This window comes from Heliangelus exortis, chromosome Z (assembly GCF_036169615.1).
Source record: "Heliangelus exortis chromosome Z, bHelExo1.hap1, whole genome shotgun sequence".
Classification (NCBI taxonomy): Eukaryota; Metazoa; Chordata; class Aves; order Apodiformes; family Trochilidae; genus Heliangelus; species Heliangelus exortis.
Window position 1 is genome coordinate 39,750,573 of NC_092454.1, and position 21,512 is coordinate 39,772,084.

Genomic DNA, 21,512 nt, shown 5'->3' on the forward strand with positions numbered 1-21,512 from the left:
CTATTTCTTTTTTTTTTTAAAAGTTGGTAGCTCTCAGCAGAGATTTATAGCAAAAGTTCTGTAAATGCATATCAAAACCTCCCTGCACTGACTGCTGACAAACACTCCTCAAAACACTTCTTCCCTGGTTCCCACCTTCCCACGCAGCTCAGCTTGTTACTAATATTAATACACAGAGTAAACAGACAACTTTATGCCAGATGAGAGATAATAAATCCTCCAGGAATGCTCAGTTCTAGTCCACAGTGGGAGCAACTCACAGACTATTTCTGTCTGCTACAGATGGTCCTAATTTCATAATAAAAAGCACAGACCATCCCATGTGCAAGTAAAAACTAGTTATTAAAAAAAATAGCAAACAAATTACTGGGGCAATAGTGCATGCACACTGCTTACAGACACAATTAGGAACCCCAAAATTCAGCGATATATAAGCAGTTTTCTACCACATTACATATACAATGAAAGCCAGGATGCCACGGGCCTTCCAGGCCACCTGGGCACACTGCTGGCTCATGTTTAATTGATTGTCAAGCAGTACTTCCAGGTCCCTCTCTGCTTTGCCACTCTCCAGCCACTCTTCCCCTAGCTTGCAGAGCTGCATGGGGTTATTGTGGCCAAAGTAAACCATTATGAATTATCAAATTTCACCTTCCCTGTATGTTACCAGCAAATTTTCTATGGAGGAGAAGTGAGGGGTGAGGGCTAGGGAGAAGAAGTAATAACCTTACCTAACCCTAGTGGGAAAAGGCTATTTCTTTACTCCATCCACATCCTACTACCCTCTTTTTCACACAGAGCCTGCATTGAGCTGCTTCAACTCAGTTTCTTCTATCAGAGACTTTAAGTAAATTTATTTACTATTAAAGAGAAAGTTTACAAAAGAGTGCCATATTACTACCCTTCACTCCCATCTTTTCAAGTAAAACAGTTTTGTAAGAGTGTGGACATTGTAGAAAGAACTGATACAGCTAGAAAAACAAATGCACAAAGGGATTTAGGTGTGCAAGTGCATCCAAAGCACTCCAAAACCTGTTTCACTTTTCTTCACTGTTTCATCCTGCTTAAGAACATGATTCTTGTCTTTCAAATAGTGCCTTTTATATCCTTAACGCATTATAGCTATAGCCTGCAACAATAATGCCTCTCCACTGCCTAAAAAGCAACTTGAAAAACTTTCATGACATCTACCAAGCTGGGAACTTCTCCAGAGAAGATAGAGTAGCAGTTGTTAGTACGAGCACTTACTCATAGTTTCTCAAGAGCTGGATGAAGTTACTAAGATGTCCCCTTTGCAAAACAGCTACTGAATTAAGAGAAGCTTTATATGACTACCCCTGGATGCATCTTTATATCATTGACTTCTACAGGACAAACATTTTAACAGGAAAAACTCATGTTAACTCTGATAACATGAATAAAGCAGGAAAAACAAGCGAGAGGGAAGTGGACCACAGTCTTAGAAGGCTTAGAAAAAGCACTATTAGCAATCTCCCAGCCACTGCATTTGATCACTCACACAGTATTTATTTGCTCTCTCTCTCAGAGACAGCTTTCATATTGCCATTGCCCCTTTTGAGCAATGGGGAGGCAATGTTCTCCCTAAAAATTTTAACAACAAAAAATATCTCAGAACCAGGCAGTCACATAGGTTAGAAGGGACCTAATCAGATTATCTATCCCAACCTACGTGGTCAAGCAGAGTGAGCTACTAAAGATTGCCCAGCATCACACGCAGTAATGTTTCGTCACCTCCAAAGATGGAGATCCTACAACGTCTGTGGGAAACCTGTGTCAGTGCTTAATTACTCCACAGTGGTCTACATTTTTTTATGGAAATTAGACAAAAAATTGTTATGGTATCTAAATAAAACCAACATGAAACTAACCTGATTCCATAAAGATTCCAAACAGCTTCATCTCCATCTTTTTCCAATTTAAGAGCTTGAATTTGTAGTAATTTTGAAATAGTTTTTACTAAACCATGCACGTTCCTGTTGACAAAAAGAAACATTAATGTCAAATATGTAGTTACATTAGTTGAATAGTCCATAAAAGGAGGAACCCAGAACAAAAATGACAGCCTTGAGTTCTCCTGAAGGACCTTCTCACATCTGCCTATGCACTTGCCCACTACTTTTGGGCAAGTAGTATATCCATGCCTTTTTTTTTTTTTTTTTTCTTTTTCATAAAATAAGAAAAAAAGCTGTGAGAATTAACTCATCAATTTAAATTTGCTATCCCTAGCTTAACTGAAACTTATGCTTTTTATATGTTAATAGAAAATCAGCTCTTCTCCAAATTCAAGTACATAGGGGAAACATTCAGCATGGTACACAAATTTCAACCATGCCACTATTGCCTAGCAAGAGAAATCACACTATCAGAAAAGACACTTTAGACATCTACTTTGTGCTGAGTTTTGATCTTGGGAGCCAAGGACTATAAAAAATAGTTATATATAGATATTTTAACTCCTGTGCTGTTTATTTTACCATTCAGGAAAGTTCAAGAAACACCAGTATTTCTGGAATTTTGATAGGATTTCCCACACTGCCTTGGAGAGACATCAATGAAATTAACAAAGTCCACCACAAGGGGAGAAAAAAGCTCTGTGACCATGCAGCAGAGAGATCAAGAAGTCCAGAGCTTATCACTGAGCATACAGAGACAACTTTCAAAGTTTTTCTGTCCTCTTCATAATTAGGTCCTTCCCTGGCATTTTTGACCTGACCATATCTAATCCAACCCAATCCCTTCCCAAACAGCCCATATTTCATAAAGAAACACTCATGAGGTGAAAAGGTAGGAGAGGACCACGGCTCATTCTTTGATTTTTCATATACTACATGCTATACAATTGCATCATCTTCCCCTAAAAATCTATCAGATAGCATAGTCCTCAAACTAATAAACCATAATTACTCCTCATTTTATACACATAATGAACAGGAAGAGCTAACTCAACATACAAGTAGGAGATTGGCACCTTGCAAAAAGTTTCGTCTATCACACAGGACAAGAAAAGGAAGGAAAAAGAAGCTGATGGGTTTTTTTTCTTGTTGTTGTTTTGTTGGTTTGGTTTTTTTTCGTTTTACCGTTTCCTCTTTTTCCTTCCTAGCAGGAAAAAATGTGAGAAATCTATTTGATCTGCAATTTCACTTCTTCATCAGTGAATGGCAAAGTGCAAGAACTCCTACTACAGTAAGCTGAAAACAAGACATTATGCATAATTTACATAACCCTCCAAAATGACAAACACACCATAATTCTCATTTAGCACCAAACTATGATCCTCATTCCATTTATGAGCAATATGAGATGTAGTCATATTAAAGGTTTGGCACAGAGTGTGGTATGGTCTACAAACATCTTCCTTAATTATGAATGTCCAAGGTAACATTAAAATTTATATTTGTTTTGGATCCGCGAAACAAAGTCCAACCTTGGGAGGGCTGGGTGCAAGCAGACTTTATCTGGCAATTGACACAAGCAAAACTATAGAGCCAGGCAAAAGAGGGAGAGAGGAAAAGAAGATATAAGAGAGAGAGAAAAGTGGAGAAAAGGCTAAGAAAGTGGGAAGAATGAATGAGAGGGAGGGAGAGGAAGAGGGAGGGAGAGGAAGAGGGAGGGAGAGGAAGAGGGAGGGAGAGGAAGAGGGAGGGAGAGGAAGAGGGAGGGAGAGGAAGAGGGAGGGAGAGGAAGAGGGAGGGAGAGGGAGAGGAAGAGGGAGGGAGAGGGAGAGGAAGAGGGAGGGAGAGGGAGAGGAAGAGGGAGGGAGAGGGAGAGGAAGAGGGAGGGAGAGGGAGAGGAAGAGGGAGGGAGAGGAAGAGGAAGAGGGAGGGAGAGGGAGAGGAAGAGGGAGGGAGAGGGAGAGGGAGGGAGAGGGAGAGGGAGGGAGAGGAAGAGGGAGGGAGAGGAAGAGGGAGGGAGAGGAAGAGGGAGGGAGAGGAAGAGGGAGGGAGAGGAAGAGGGAGGGAGAGGAAGAGGGAGGGAGAGGAAGAGGGAGGGAGAGGAAGAGGGAGGGAGAGGAAGAGGGAGGGAGAGGAAGAGGGAGGGAGAGGAAGAGGGAGGGAGAGGAAGAGGGAGGGAGAGGGAGAGGAAGAGGGAGGGAGAGGGAGAGGGAGGGAGAGGGAGAGGGAGGGAGAGGAAGAGGGAGGGAGAGGAAGAGGGAGGGAGAGGAAGAGGGAGGGAGAGGAAGAGGGAGGGAGAGGAAGAGGGAGGGAGAGGAAGAGGGAGGGAGAGGAAGAGGGAGGGAGAGGAAGAGGGAGGGAGAGGAAGAGGGAGGGAGAGGAAGAGGGAGGGAGAGGAAGAGGGAGGGAGAGGAAGAGGGAGGGAGAGGAAGAGGGAGGGAGAGGAAGAGGGAGGGAGAGAAATTGCAGATGTCCCAGCATTGCAGGCCCTCAGAAAAGGGGAGTAGCCTCCACCCATCCACTAGTTCTTAGTTCTTATCTCTTTCTGTGTGTCACCTCCTGCTCAGCTCTGGCCAGTTCAGGTTCTCCACCCCAGCCATGGCTATTCACTGTAAAATCATTCTTTTGACACAATTTCAAATCAGTGAGGTCAGACTCTCACAGACATGCATATGTTTATACTTTAAAGCTAAAGCTAAAAGTCTGAACAAATTTAAGCAATTTCTATTAAAAAACAGGGATACGCTTGCAAGTGCCTTTCTGCTGGTTGCCACTGGCAACTAGATTCGTATTTTCTTTATTTTAGAGAAATTGTGTAACAAGCAGTGCAAAACAGCAGAGCAAACCTGGATAACAATCTGGCAGGGAACTGGACAACAAACAGTAGGCTACAGTTCTAAAAGTGTAAAAAAAAAATAGTATCAGCACTGAAACAAATGAATCTGAAATTGTCAGTTTAAACAGCTCACAAGGCTGTTTAACTACAAACTTCTGTGGTTAAGCTATCTAAACACTGCTTTGCAATCCACAGTGGATGTGGTTTGAGTTGTGGCAGCCTGGGGGCAGGTAAAGAGAGAAGAAACCAAATATAAAATGTTCTTGGGTGATTTGCCAGCACTTACTATAGCAATCAGTAATATATTCTAATTTCACACATGGGAAAATTAAGAATGGTGTAGAAACAGGGCAGATCCAAGCCCTTTCAACATGTAACTCTGATTTGTTTTTTATGGTTAGCTCAGTACTAAATATCCCATTTAAAAGTTTTGATTTTCTAAACTACAAAATTGTATTCACTTTCATTTCCTTACTAGACTCTGATACTGTAACAAAATGGTAACTAAAATCAGAATTTCACATTTCTTAATCTGCTAAGCACAGCTAATGAAACTTTTCCTCCATCTTATCCCACAGGACTCAGCTACTCAGTCTAAGAACAGGTGCTTTTACTTCTTAGGTACCAATGGATTTTCTTCCCTTAAACTCAAACTGAACCAGTAAAATTTCATCATTTGAAGGACAATGGTTTGCAGGAATTTCTCATGAAACATATTTAGAAATCCCTTCCGAGGGATCATAATCACCTACTGTGATTTGAGAATCAGCATCCTGACAGCAAGATTCCAGCTGTAAACAAGTCACAGGGAAACAGCCTTTTTAAAAATACCTTATTTCTTTAGTATTTCACTGGTATACTCACACTGAAAATTACCTTTGGCTCAGCCTGACCTCAGCATGAAGCTGACTGCGTGAAGCTTAGAAGGAGTGAAAAACACATCTTGAACCATGGTTCTCGCAACCTCTATCCTGAGCCCACCAGCATAATGCATCACTGGTGTGGCATTTCTAGCTTGGCTAAAAACTCTTAACATTCTCCAGAAGGGAATAAGAAGGCTTAGTGCAGAAAACCACTCACCTGCCAAAAATCAGAAGAGACATAGATAGTCCAAGGAACTTTATAGGAGAAACATCTTACCAACCATAATTTGACTTCCCACTTAAAATTTTTACGCACAGAGTCTTTTTCCTCCACTGCACAGTCTAGCTCAAAACACCATTTTAAGATCCAGGCATTTCACGTGCAGAATTTTCTAAGATGAAGTAGCTGCAGAGCTAGGTTACAAAGCCTCATCCAACCTGACCTTAAACACTTCTGGGCAGGGCATCAACAACTTCTCTAGGCAACCTATTCCAGTATCCTGCCACTCTCATGATGAAGAATGTTTTCCTAATATCTAACCTAAATCTATCCCCTTTCAGTTTAAAACCATTACCCCTTGTCCTGTCATACTCTCTCTGGTGAAAAGACCCTCCCCAGCTTTCCTGTAGGCCCTTCATGGACTGGAAGATTCTCTAAGGCCCCCCCAGAGCCTCCTCTTCTCCAGGCTGAACAGCCCCAACTCTCTCAGCCCATCGTCGTAGCAGAGGTGCTCCAGACCACTGGTCATCTGCTTCTCCATTGTGGACATGCAAAGCAGTCACCTGGAAAACAAACACCTACACTCCTTTTGAAGCTTTTTGTAGTCCAATTCCTGGCTACATCTGTCTGTCACTCATCGAGTTTGGACATCTTGTTGTGTGATTTCTTCCTCAGCAGACAAGGAAACAAAAGCCATTATTCCTAATCCCCACCCAGTCTTATGGTGACTCCATTTAGCAATTAGTTACTTGGACAAACTGATTATGAAGTTATTTCTCTCCTCAATAATGGAAATTTCTGCAATCTTCTTCCCCGTCCCATGAGAGAAGGAACAAAACAGGGCATTGCATTGATTTCTGAGGTTCCACAGATCAACACTCAGTGTTAGTCTGATCTGCTAGCAAATTTAGGTTATTTTAGGTTATATCTGTTAGCAATTTAGAACACTATGAGTTCTTAAGTCAGACCCACACCGTCACACTACCAAGAGAGAAGCAAGAATCTTCAGCAGACTGGCAAGGCAATGGCAGTCATAAATACAACAACTTATTTGAAGATAGTGTCATTTACTGAACCTTTCCTCTTTCCCTGTACTTACAAAGTAAAATGCAAGGACTGACGACAAGCTGCCAAAAGACACAAAATCAGGCAACCAAATATTACCTTGCTGAGGGAATTAGGTTGAGAGCTCCATGAAGAACATAGTCAAGCTCAGCATGTTCCTCTGCAACAAGTGCCACCAAGCCTTCAGAGCAGGCTGTTCGCAAGGCAGCATCCTCACTGCAGCACTTCTCCCAGAGCAGGTTCAGAGCAGGGGTCTGAAGTCAAAACCGTGAGACACAAGCAATGAGAAGGCTGGCACTGATTTTTTTCTTCATTCATCTCAAGCACACTTTTAAATAAAAACCAGCTCAACAGCTTCTCTGAAGTCTTAGAAAGCAGAAGAGATAAAGCTAGGGTACAGATCTTACGCCAATAAAGGCCTTTCCCAGGACAGTTCCTGCTTTTATGCCCCCTGCTGCCTATGCAGTTTGAGAAAAATTAAGGCTTTTTTTAAGCTTTTTTTAAGCTCTGCCTATGCAGGTAAGCTACCATCAATTTCACTTTCCTTAAAAAGATCAAGATGTAACTGGAGACAACTCACAGACTGCTAAGTCAAGCTATGTCTACAGCAAGGCATATTACAGCATTATCTCCATTTCCTACTAAGCACTAAAAGATTTCACAGCATTCATCAAAATTGCTGCTGTTTTCATGCTAAATTTGCACTCATAGGTTAGTTTGCTGACTTCATAGCTCCAAATGAAGAAAATGTTTTTAAAAAACTGAACACCGCGAAATGCTCCCTCATGAGGAGGGTCCCTGTAACGTCAAAGCAGCGCAAAGTTTTGCTTTGTATTTTAGAAGCTGTTGCTGTGTTTCATTTTAATACCTTCATGGGGTGGCAAATGAGAAGAGTTAGCTTTGTAGCTCAAAGCAGAACACCAGTTGGGAACATGAATATGAACAGGACTGTTAGTAAACTTCTGTTAGAGAAACTATACACCTCCATCTTTCTCTCACATCAAAACTCAGCACTTTCTACATTTGGTTTTGCTAGGCTAGGACATGGAGGTTGTTTACAACTTCAGACTGTGAGGAAAAATCAAAAAAAATCAATAATTTTTGCTTACTTTTATACTAGTAAGTTTCTGTCAATCACTCACCAATGACACTTCACTTGCAGTAACAAATAAACTCAAATAAAACTCTCCTGAAGTGAGCACAGGCAAATGTTGGTATTCTGCACAATTCAGACTTCTGCCATTAAGACTTCTGATGGAGGTAAAACCACTCTTCTGATTCCAGAAACTATAGTGTTTGCCTCTAAGCACAGACACGGTGCTAACTAACTTACTTAACTTCTAGTATTTATTAAAATGGAGAATGGGAAATCAGGGAAAAACAAGCAGATATGGATGCGAGAGGAGACACAAGTGAACAAATGGCACAGACCTTGTCAGACGCCTGTCTGATCTTCTGTGAAGAGACATTTTCTTTCAGTACTGCAGCAATCAGATGACTCACCGCCTAAAAGAGAAAAAGAAATAAGAAACGTGCAGATCAAGCATTGTTTTTCAATTCTCCATTAGGAAGAATTTACACTGCTGTTGCACTCAATCATTTTGATGCAATTAAAAATGCCAGACATACTGGTATAGAGGCTGAAATACATTTTAAGACTAAAAATCTCCATAAAGCAGGCATACTACTTTTTACTGTTACCCTGAGGCAGAAGAGAAGCAAACTTCCATAGGGCTCCATGTAAATCCAAGCATCTCTTTGCATAGAACCTTTTACAAGATAGGAATCGAATATGTCCTCAGGAATTGCAGATACTTCAATGAATTATGGTAATAGACATACACAATTCCACTGTTCTACAGATCTTAGTGTACTAAACAGCACTGGTAATTACTAAATCCCTTACTTTAAAGAGTAGTAACTAAGAAAATCAAGAGAGGAAGTGGAACACATAAAAGCTAAGTAACTTGCCCACATTTTTGTATTTTAAGTTTTGCTGAACACTGATGATAAACACAGTATCATACTCTAAAATATTTTACATACCCCCTAGCATACCTACTGCCAGAAATCTTTTATTTACTTTGAAAAAGGCATTTCAAATTTACAGTATTCGTCATAAAGCTATTATTTGGCAGAGATCATGAACAGGATTTATATGTTCAAGGTTCCCCAAAAAAAACCAAAACCCCCCCCCCCAAAAAACCAAAAACACCCCACTTCAGTTCTAAAAAACAGGATATGTTTGATCATTTCAGGTTTAAGATTAAGTGCCTTTTCCTATTAGAATGCCTGATTTCCTCAAACTGCCTTTAAAAGTCTAAATGTGGACTGAAATACTGAATTACCTCCAATTACCCTTAAAGGCTTCGGGTTGTTTGAATCCATGCTTTAATTTTCTGACTCTCCTCTAATGCCTTACTCTATCTTGTTCCATTATCATTGATACTGCCACAGAGCATACAATTTCTGTGAGACAGACACCTTTTTACAGTAAGAGGAAAAAAATGTTTCAGATTATCAATGTAGCCCCCATCTGGCTGCATCAACTCTTCTGTGGTAAAGACAGATCCTAACTTCTGGAAAAAATGAATCAGGAAAGCAGCATCTCTCTTATATTAGTGTATAAAGAAACAGGAACAAATTATTTTAAATGTTTTCAGGTTCTGTCCCCTCTGAATATTTTTTTATACTTCATTTAGACACTACTTGCTAGCCTGACATGACAAACAGTAGCACTGTCAGATAACAATTCATATATCAAGGAAAGATGACAGTTTGCATCTTCCTACACTGCAAGGATTATGTCTTTCAAAGGTTTGGATATGTAATCTAAAATATTTGATTTAAAAAGACAGTTTATTATTTGGGAATCTTACTCCCTTGCAAACAGAAATAGGATATGGGATAAAGTCAGATACTCTTATCTGTTTCTCTGCAGTTATCCCACTGCAAGAGCAACAACAGCGGGATTTGATCTTTTTTAGTGCTTTTACCAAATGATTCTTCTATTATTTTTTCTTTTTCCTGATTATGAGGAACTTCAGAAATTAATTCATACTCATATCCTTATAACACGTTCTTTACACTGGAAAAAATGCTTATCAATAAAAAGTAGCTTTTGCAGTGAGCGACAGAGGAAAGTAAAAATGTTGATTAGCCCACTGCATTACAAGAACTTGAATCACCAGTAAAACTTTTTGACCTATGAAACTATCCTAAAGTTCCTCACTTCACTGATCCTTGTCTGTGCAGGTTACATGCTCTGCAGAGCAGATGTCTTGGTTGGTCCCAGAAAGAGAAGACGACATCTGTCACAACGCTGAATCCTGGCCTGATAACAGTTTGAACATTACAGCCTGATTTTCAGGGGTCACAGAACGGAAATGGAAACTAGCAAAACAACCAAAGCAACTCAGCAGCTCTTAATGATGTGCAGCTGTAGTAATGAGCCAAGACATTTCAGAAATACTTGTACCATGGGTGAATTCTTCTGCATTGAAGGAAAATGAACTGGTTCAAAGATGCTGAGCCCTACCAATCCAGGCTAGTAGCAATGTAAACTCTTCTTCAGCACAAGACACTTCACTAGACCTTAGACAAACTCTAGCTTTCAGGGATATGATGTCCTCTCCTAAATGCAAAGCTGATCACAAGAGGACTTCTGCATCTCTCTTTGAAACTTAACTGTAGACTGTGCCAAACAGAACAGGCAACAGAGACATCAGGTTGCATGGACTGCATTAGCTCTACTTAATCAATCAGACAAATTACTATATATTTAACCCTGAATACAAAACAGGAAGAGGAAGAAAGCAGGGGCTAGCACTGATATCACAACTGAAGAGATAAAATTTTAATACTGAAATGAGAGATAACAAAAGCAAGGAAAGTGTTTTTTAAACATAGCCCATCACTTCCTTCCTTCCTGGCCCTTAAAAGTACCATGATAAACAATCTACGCACATAAGAGAATTTCACATGAACATTTTCAGGAGCCATTACACAGATCTTAAAATAAAGGGGATTGGTCTGCTAAACACAGTGGAGCTGTATACAGTTACTCTTTGATGACAGACAAGACTGCAGTAGTTCATTAGTTCTCATCAACAGGAAGAAAACAGATCAATCCTCAAGACAGTTCTATGAAGTATTGTCAAGTATTTCGACCCCACACATGACATCTGTACCTCTTGGAGTCTCTCAGGATCACAAGGTCACTAAAAAACATCTGGCCCCACTTAAACCTTCTAGTCCTGGAAAGTTTCTGATTTTCCTGCAGAGGCTCTACCATCATTAGCAATTATGTACAATGTTTGGATTACAGAGAGGGCAATTAACATTTGTTTGCAACCTAAGATAACTCTGCTTCTATGGTTTTCTGCATTTAAATCAACCCCTCTTCCTCCTGCCTGCACTCACCCCTACAGGGAAAAGAAGTCTTCCTTATCACTTTTTTTCCAGTCAGGCAGCAGACTTTGAAACACAAGTTTCTACAGACAATTCAGTTTGTTCAGTTTTTTCAAAAAACATTACCTGTGACTGAATAACCACATTAGGAAATTCAAACCGCTTCTTGATGTCCTCCAACATTTTGGCTCCGTCATGTGGCACTAACTCTCACTCTGTATGAGAGATTAAGAAAATATACTTAGGACTAGGAAAGAAAGCATGCAACTAGCCAGAACAAAAAACCAAGATTTATGTAGCACTTAGCAGCAGATGTAAGCATTAAAGCATTTTCTTCCCTCTCCTAAGCCCACCATAACACCTTGCTTTATAGGTTTAAAATCAGGAAATGCTGAATACTTTCACACAAAGAACGGGTGACCAACGATTCTTAGAGCAAATATACAGTTCCATATGACACAGAATATAGGAACTCTGAATGCACTGACTGTTGAGAGCATTTTAACTATCTACCATTGACTTTAAAACGGAACAGCTCAAGAGGAGTGGCAAAATTTTCCATACATCTTCCATTTATTTCATACAGAAATAGAAGCCAAACAAACAACCCGCCTGTGAAACTGCAGATGGTAACTGCAGTTACGGGCTGGAATACCTGACAAAAAAAACCACAACCCTGAAGTTGGGATATGCAAGCACCCACTAGCACACAGAAACCAGTTTATGAAGAGAAATAAAAAATTAGCTTAATATGTAGCACACCAGTGTTCAGAATCTTGCCATTTATTTTCAGTAAGACAGAATTAAACTCCCGAAACAGGCAAATGCAGCACATATCACAACAATTACCATTCAGAGTAGGAAAACTCAAAATTAATAGTTACAACCTCAATGAATATAAATTCCTGGCAGTTAAATAGCAAAATATTCTCATATACTTCTGAATTACATTTCTGAAGGTTTAAGAGGGGAAAAAAACCCAAACAAACAACAAACCAAACCAAACCAAAAAAACCTGCTAACTGCACTCAGAAGTATGCCAACATGGACTTACATTATTTTAGAATAGATAGAATTGTATGTTAAGAGAATAAGTGCCCATACAATGAATGAACACCTATTAAACTAGGGGTGACATCTTCCTTTTTTAAAAAAGCAAATATGATTGCTATAGCAAACAATTCCAGACAAATCTAGATCTGCTGAGCTAGTAATTACTGCTGCATAATTCCAGTGAATCTAGATGCATTCAACCAATTTCTATATTCCAACTGAATCACACAAAACAGCCCCCTCCAGTTCTACCTAGCAAGCAGCAAGATTATGTGAGGTTCCTTCCTGGGTAGTTTTGACACCGACACACTGGCATTATATGCTATCTACCAGCACAACATTCTTATTATTCATATTAAAAGCAGAAGCTATGCTAGAGGAAGTACAGTAGATACTTTCAATGGAAGCTCAACTCTAGTTACTCCAGGCAGACTAGAAGTCTATTGTCTCCTGGTCCACCCAGAATCAATTCATCAGTTTCTATCAATCTAGACTAAATGTCTGCAGTATATTTACAATGCAATAGCAGTATCAATGCAATGTAATGAGTTTAAACACTATCTGAACAGTTCTTCAGCATTCACACTTAGCAAATGCACTTATGTGTGCATATGGAATGTCTGGAAATTTTACAGGATCAGTGGATAATTAAGGCTGGCAAAGACCTAAGGACTTCTCTAGCTCAATCTCCTGTTCAGAGGAAGTTCAGCCATGGGGTCACACCAGGTTGCTCAAGTCCATGAGGACTTGAAAACCTCCAAGAACAGAGAAGACTGCACCTTATTGAGCTGTTCTGATGGATAAAAGCTCTCTCTTCAACACTGTTGAGAACTTTTTTGCCATGTGAATAGCCTGGGTGCATCTCCTTCACTCCCCTCCCATGGGCTCCAGGGCTACTGCTAGGTGCCCCCAGGGATATCCTTTGTCCCAGCTGAACCAGCCCTGGTCCCACCATCCCTACTTACAGGGCAAGGGCCCCAACCCCACTACCTCAGTGGTGTCTGACTTCATTCCTGCTGGTCAGTATCCTTCATATACCAGGAGTTTCAAAACTGGACGTGTCAATATGAGGCCTATTGAGTGCTGAGCAGAGGGATACAAACCTGGCTTCCCACACCGAGGATTTGCTCAGGGGGTTACAAAGGTGGATCAGCACTGCTCCATGCAGTCCAATTCTATTGGAGTACTAAGTGGATCCAACGAGAGGAATTAGAATTCCAGTCCCCTACAATAGTTCCCTAATCCAGTCCCTTACACTGGAAAGCCCAAATTCTGGGTATAGCACCCCACACACTGTCTCATGTGTGCCACAGAGAGAGGGGAACAATCACGGTCATAGATGTCACATTCTTACTCCTAGAGTCCAAGATGCAGCTGGCCTTCCTTACAGCCACACTGCACTGCTGACTCGTGTTCATCTTGGGGTCTAATACCTGCCACTAGAGTCATTCCTGTAGTCCTGCTTCTTAGGTGGCCAGCCCTTTCCTGTAATGGTCCATGGAACTGTTTTATTCCAGATGCAAGACCTTGCATTGCTCCATGCTGAACTGCAACAGGCTCCTGTCAGTCCATGTCTCTGAAGTGTCTAGGTCCACCCGACGAGCACCCTACATACCAGTGCTCTGAATGCCTTCTACAAGTCAGTGCTGTCCAAAAATTGCTGAGTGCCCTCCATCTCATCATACCAGACATCAATGAAGGCACAGCCTAGATTTGGGACCATTACTGATGCCTGTGGGATACCAGTACTTGCCAGCCTGATAGACCCTGCACAACCAATCATCACCTTTTTGGCCCAACCAGCCAGCCAGGTTTCAGATGACTACATTGGACACATTGGCAGTATTTCACTAATCTAGTGGTAGTGAGATGGTAGTAAGACTGTATCAAAGGTCTTGCTAAAGGACCCAATATTCACTGCCCTTCTCCTGTTCACAGCACAAGTAACTTCATTGTAGAAAGCAATGAGGTTGATCAGGCACACATGATTTGTCCTTCTTAAATCCATGCTGACTGCTCCTAGTCATACCCCGTCTTTCTTGCATTTAAAAATGACTTCTACAAGAATGCATTCCTCAGCCTTTCCAGGGACTGTTAATAATATCAACTGGCTTCTAGTCAAACAAATCCCCCTCTTCCTCATGCCCTGAAATGTGTTCCAAGGGGATGTGTTCCATGATTTCCCAGATGCTTAAGTGAGGTTGACATGCCTGTTGTACTCCAAGCTGACCTTTTTGCCTTTTTCAAGAACAGGACAACACTTGCCTTTCTGCAGTCATTGCAGATCTCCATAACTTTCTTGCAGGCTAACAGAAAGCAACCTTACAAGGGCACTGGCCATCTCTCTTAGCAAAATGAAAATGTCTCACTTTTTCTTTCTCCAACATATACTATTAATGTAACAAGGTCCTCCTGTTGCCATTAACATCCCTTGCAAGATTCCATTTGCACTGGGCTTGGGCTTTACTAACACCATCACTCTATGCTCAAGCAGTATTTCTAAACTGGGCCTCTGTAGACTGCTGCCACTTCTGCCTTCTCTATGCTGCCAATTTTGCACTGGAGCACACTGTACAGTCTTCCAATAAATCTAGCTGGTTTCTTGAGTAGTGGGACGATCTTTCCTTGCGTCTTATGCTGTGCTTTAGCTCTGCAAGCTTTCCTGAGGGCCTTCGCTCCTCAAAGATACCTCTGGTAGGGTCCTACCAAAGCATTGTCTGAGTAAGTGAAAATCTGCTCTCCTGAAGTTCAAAGTCTGTAGGCTATTAGCAGACTTTCTCATCCCTTTGCTTCCAGACTTTAGACATTTGCAACCGAAGGTACCACAAAGAAATAAAATATCGCACTAGGAAGAGGGGAAAAGCTGAATCCTCGGTTGAACAGTTGTTTCCCATTTCTGATCTGAACTTCAGAATTAGAAATCAAATAATTAAAAAATAATGCAATTCTTTCTCACTTCCCTGCCTCCAGAAATAAAAAATAATACAGGAATACTATAAAAGGGAATAATTGTCTTGCAGATTATTACGATAGTCCTCACCTAACAAACTGCAAAGAACCTTGTCAAAAGAACTGGTCTCAACAGGTATACAATGTCTACCAAACATCCCAGAACTTAACCCATGCATGGGTTAACCCAGCTGCTTATTTTAAGCTGTAACTAATTACATCTCTATTTTCCTGATGTCTCTGTTCTAAGACATATTTTTCCTATTCTCATCGCTGAAGAGGCACTCTACACCATAAACTACACAGATAAAACAACAACAACCCCAAACAAACCCTTAACGCACACACACGAAAGATAAAGAAAAAACAAGCCAAGGCAGAAGAAAGGAGTCCTTGCTTGTTTTCCCAACATTATCAATATGAATGGCAAGCCCCTGTACTGGATTGAGCTTGGCTGGCTGCTAGGTGCCCAGCAAAGCCACTCTTATCACTCCCTCTCTTCAACTGGACAAGGGAAAAAAATAGTGAAAGGTTAGTACAAGATAAGGACAGGGAGAGATTACTCAGCAATCACCATCACAGGCTAAACAGACTTAACTCAGGGAAATTAATTTGTTACCAATCAAATCAGAGTAGGATGAGAAATAAGAATAAATCTACAAGCAGCTTCCTTCTACCCCTTCCTTCTCCTGTAAATAAATTCTCTTACTCCCAACTTCTCCACCTCTTCCCTCTTTCATACTCTTCCCTCTTTCTAGCATGGAGTCCATTCCACTACAGAAAGTCCTCCACAAACTTCTCCAGAGCAGGTCCTTTCCACGGGCTGCAGTTCTTCAGAAACTGTTCCAGCATGGGTCTTTCCACAGGGTGCACCCCTTCAGGAACAGTCTCCCACAGGGTCACAATTCCTGCAGGGAACCTGCTCCAGCATAGGCTCCTCCCCAGAGGGTCACAGCTTCCTTTCCATGCATCCACCTGCTCCTGTGTGGAGTCCACAGACTGCATGTCAGTATGTGTTCCACTGTGGGCCTCCTTTGGCTGCAGGGGGAAAATCTGCCTTATCATGGTCTTGACCATGGGGAATCCCTACTCTGGCACCTGCAGCATCCCCTCCCCCCCCCCCCCCCCTCCTACTTCACTGCTCTTAGTGTATGCTGGGCTGTTTCTCTCACATATTCTCACTTCTCTCTTCCAGCTACTGTCGTGCAGCAATATTTTCCCTTTATGTATGTTACCACAAGGGTGCTACCACTGTCACTGAAGAAGGTCCGTCTTGGAACAGTGGGACCTGGCTCTATCAGACATGGGAAAAACTTGTAGCATCTTCCCACATAAGACACTCTTATATCCCCCCTGCTACTGGAAGTTTGTAATGTAAACTCAACGCAACATCCTGATGCTAAAAAGGACAAGTATTGCTAATAAACAGAACCAGAAATGGATTGTAATGTGATTACACCTTCAATTCTGGACCATACCGGTTTACCAAAAGTAATTATGACAGGATAAACTAAGGTAAACAGCAGAAAATGACTGCGGGGACTACGGAGCTCGCATTTTTCCTAGATATATTGCCTTTTGCTCATTGTTAAGGACTGCAGACTCAAATCGGTGATTTTACCAACCCAGCGGAGACCCCCACCACTTCACAGCTCCTCAAAGTAGCCGAGTTTAAGTAGAAAAGCAAACAAACAAACAAACCCCCCCAGCTGAGTCACGGCAGCGGTCCCGCCGATTCCGCTGCTGTCCTGAGGCTGTCCCGCAGCCCCCGTCGCGGTGCCATCCCCTCAGTCTCTCCGGGACCCGCCCGCCCCGCTGCGAGCCCGGCCAGACCCCGGCAACCCCCGGAGATGGCCCAGAGGGCGAGAGGCGGCTCCAGCACCGCCCGGCACCGCGTTGGCACCGCGCCCCAAGCACCGCAGGACCCCGCGGCCCTACGCCCTCCACCTCGGCGCCAGACCCGCCCCAGCACAGCCCCACCTCGCCTCGTTTCGCACCCCGTGCAACCCGACCGCCTCTCGGCCCTACTCCGGCAGGGCGGGGAGGCGCTGGCAGCCGACAGCCCCCTTTCGGCCGCCCCAAGGGTCGATGCGCCTGCGCGGCTGCTGGCGCCTGCGCGGCTGCTGCCCTGCAGAGTCCCGCCCGGGGGTGGGCGGGCACCGCGCCTCGGAATGGGGCGGGGGGCGAGCTGGGCGGTCGCAGCGTGGTTCAGCCAAGGCCCTGGGTAGTTCGGTGGTGTTAGAAGTGGTGCCAGCGTACTAAGATGGGTTTTAGCCACCAGGATGCTTCTACTCAGCGTGGAGAAGAGGAGGCTCAGAGGAGACCTCCATCACTCTCTACAACTCCCTGAAAGCAGGGTGTAGGCAGGTGGGGGTTGGTCTCTTTTCCCAGGCAACCCTCAGCAAGACAAGAGGGCACGGTCTCAAGCTGAGCGGGGAGAGGTTTAGGTTGGACATTAGAAAGAATTTCTTTACTGAGAGGGTGATCAAGCACTGGAATGGGCTGCCCCGGGAAGTGGTGGATTCTCCGTCCCTGGAGATATTTAAAAAGAGCCTGGATGTGGCACTCAGTGCCATGGTCTGGTAACTGCAGCGGTAGTGGATCAAGGGGTGGACTTGATGATCTCTGAGGTCCCTTCCAACTCAGCCAGTTCTATGATTCTATGATTCTATGATACGTTATCTGGCAGTGCGAGCGCACTGTGAGGGCAACCAGGATCTCGCCTGGTCCCACTGCCCGCTGAATCCGGCTGCAGGTTTTGGCCGGGTTTCATGTCTTGGAGCTCCGGGGAGAGTACTTTGGGTCCAAGCTTCTGTGCTGCCTGCAGCGCATGAATAAGTCCTCTAGCGCTGGGACAGATTTGGACGGCTCCTTCCATCCAAACAGAAATGGAGATGTAAATACAAAGACTTAAAACAGAAGCATTACAACTTGTGTTGGAAAGGCTAAGACACTTAATTAGGTATTGTCTAAACATGAAAAAAACAAACAAACAAACAAACAACACAAAAAAACCAAAACCACCAGGCAAAAATTTTTATCGGCTTCAAAATCACTGCAGAGTCTCTTCAGCCTTCTAAATGTTTACACAGGCAGTGATCAGCAGGCTGCAGGGACATCAGGAAGACACCAAGCGTGCAGAATAAATGAGCCTGCCTTTGCTGCATTTTATGCAGCTTCCTGAAAGGTAGAACAGTCAAATCTCAGGTGATGTATTTTGATGGGCTCCTCCCAGCTGGGCCTAAAGTAGTTGTGTTTTCAATTAGGATTGTTACTGTAACACAGAACAGCACTTACATTCCTGAGCATGGAAGCAACAGGAAACTTCTCCAAGTCATGTATATACAACATCAGAACAGCTTTCACTAAAAATAACTTCAAGAAAGGTCACAGGTATTTTGAAAGGAATTTGTTTGAAAAGGATTAGATTATTCTCTAATGTAATTCAGCTGTGAGATGGTTTGAGAGCAGCAAGTAGTCAAATGCTGACAAATGTGGAAAAAAAAAAAAAAAAGTAATAGTAGCCATTTCCATCTAATTTTTGTAAAGTTTATTGGGTTTAAAAGACTAGGGAATTGCTTAGTATATTGGTTCCAGGTCCACCAACTAAGCCATAGGCAGTTCATGGCATCTGAAGGGTGCTGTCCCTGCTTCCTTTCCATCAATGGGAAAGCACACACTGACACTTTAAAAGCCAGAAAAAGCCCAGAAGTTAATCACAGAACACTGTATTCTCTTGAGTTGCCTACATGTGCATATGCAAAGTAAATATGTCACATCTCATAGACCATGTAAACTGTTTGTCTTCTCCACGTGACTTTGCCGCCGTAACGTTTTGCGAACAACATGTACAAGTTTTTGTGATGTCATGTCTGGGTTAAAGAGGACCCAGATAAAAATCACCTGCAGCCATACCATCCTGAGACCTCCCAGGAGGTAGCTGCTGCTACCTGATACTGGGGACAGAAGCTGTTGCTATGGGGACGATGGGCCAGGTAATGCAAATGGACCAACCACAGTGCTCCTTCCTGTGGTGCTCAATATAAGATGGCTCCCAAAGAGCCCTCTTGGCTCTTCGGGGTGGTGTGCTGGCTGGGGTTCTGTTTGCTATGGCTCTCGGTCGGTTCCATGCTGCAGAAGAACAGTATTTGTGAAGACAGGTCACCTTCTCCTGCTTTCCCAAGTAGGACTGGCTTGGCTGCTCCAAGGCTGCTGTGGACTGTTACTGGGACTCAGACACCCCCATCTACAGCTGAGTCCAGTTTGGGACTTTTTTGCTCAGAGGGTAATCACCATCTGAAGGGTGTGGGATCCGTATTTGTATATATTTGTATGTCAGTCGCTGTTATCATTAGTATTCTACTACTTCATAAAACCTATTCTAGTTTTGCTTTTATTTTTTTTTTTCCAACCCTAAAGTCTCTCCCTGTTATTCACCTTTTTATCTGCTCCTGGGAGGGTGGTAGGGAGATAACAGGGAGCATCTGTTACCTGGTTGTTGGTTAAAACTGTGACATGTGGCTTCCAGCACATGGAAGCCCATGATGGGGTCACAATTCCCATTGCTACTAGAGTTGTAGCATCCCAAGATCAGCTAAAAGGTCCAGTGATGTATTTCAGCCTATTTCAAGGGGGAATGGAATGGAACAAAATGCAGTGTTCAGTCCCCTCTTCCCATTCCATCCTTTCTGCTTTGTCTAAGAGAGTCTTGCTCTTGGCAGGATGGTTGGTTATTGACCTGCCATGTGATACTTCAGTCCTCATTCTCCATGTCGTTTTTGAGACACGTGAGGAAATACACTGCTGTCTGAAGGGATTGGCCCTGATTTATGTGGCTTGGTACCCAGTTCTCTTAGTAACCCATGAGAGCTAGATTCAAAACTTGTGGAGTTGGTTGGTGAAATCACTGAATCTTAAATATGTTTTAAAATATTTGATGGTGTTTTATTAATAAGTATAGATGGCTATGTATTTGAATAAGTAGGAAGCCTTTATTAGTCAGGCTAGAGAATTAAAAGCTAAATGGAGAGAGGAGAGTCTGTGCTATAAACCGGGTAATACTTCTGGCCATTGCTTACTTAGACAAAAAAAACTTAGTGGACCTGATCGTCCTTAGGGTTGTGAGGTCTTCATGTGCTGAACAGATTAAGGGAAGACGGGGCATTTGTTGTGGGTATTCTAGTGTGGGTTCCCTATCCCAGTAAGTTTGACTCAGCGGAAGAGCTGCATAGCTGAGTGTTCCCCCTGTAGTGAAGGGTGCAAGTGGGATCCCTTCTTTCTGTACAAGGGAGTGGAGGCTGAGGTGGCAAAGAGAGGTGTCAGAGTCTTTTTCTGCATCTCAGGAAGAAATGCCCAGCAGCAAACGTCTTAAAAAGGAATGTAGATAGCAAATAAATCTTTTGTCACTTCAGGTACTAGAAATCTTGCATTGGGCCCCAGGTGGATTTTTATCATGACACATTCCACAAATCCCAGATGTGAAGAGAGGTTCCTCCTTTTTGATTGTTCAAGCTACTATACAATTTCCTTACAAGAAATAATTCTATTTATAAAGGGTGTTAGCATGATGACTTCAGGCAGAACTTTAGTTAAGGGCAAGGCCATGCAAGGCAACGTAATTGGCAGTAGTGATTTAGTGATTGGGAGCTACCTGCAGGCTCCTCGGTGCTGGCTGTGTTTGTCCTGTCTAAAGGGACCTGTGCAGTATATCACAGTCCTGACCCTGACATGCAATGCAGCACAGCACAGCCCTGCACCTGGTGAGGTCAGTTGTGATGTGGGTCTCTGACTCCTTGATGTGCAATGGTCTCCTGATCAGGATTCCACCGCTTGATCCATGTACACATTTACCTTTCCCCAAAATATTATAAACTACAGATTACATTAATAACATATGAGCTTCTCTGGCCCAGAGAACATACACGGCCTATTTAAGATCCCTGGCTGGGATACAATGTCTTACACAGGGCTCCCAGTACAGCTTGTCAGTCCCTGCCTTGCATCCTGATGTGGCAGAGGGCAAGTCACTCCCTGCTGCCACCACATCCAGTCTTGCAGTAGGAAGATATGGGGAGTGTGGATTCATTTAGTATGCTGCTGTGTTTTTCTCCCTCTTTTTTTTTTTTTTTTTTTTTTTTTTTCCCTGCCTTGATAGAGACTCTTTGTTTGTTGTCACATAGACTTTTAGCAAAGGAGCTTTCTGA

General features: G+C 42.7%; 1 protein-coding gene across 3 annotated transcripts in view; it reads right to left on the reverse strand.

Annotated features, from left to right (window-relative positions):
- FOCAD (focadhesin) overlaps positions 1-17,420 on the reverse strand; it is a 99,577-nt gene extending 82,157 nt beyond the window's left edge. For 2 of the 3 annotated variants that reach the window (XM_071732165.1, XM_071732163.1), the window contains exons 1-5: positions 17,290-17,405; positions 11,434-11,522; positions 8,329-8,403; positions 6,997-7,151; positions 1,890-1,994 (exon numbers count right to left, since the gene is read on the reverse strand). In XM_071732165.1, coding sequence (XP_071588266.1) covers positions 1,890-1,994; positions 6,997-7,151; positions 8,329-8,403; positions 11,434-11,490 — 392 coding nt within the window. In that variant the 5' untranslated portion in view covers positions 11,491-11,522; positions 17,290-17,405. Of the gene's footprint in view, positions 1-1,889; positions 1,995-6,996; positions 7,152-8,328; positions 8,404-11,433; positions 11,523-17,289 lie in introns of all 3 variants that reach the window. The other variant, XM_071732164.1, reaches the window with a different exon arrangement.
- Between the last annotated feature and the right edge of the window lie 4,092 nt (positions 17,421-21,512).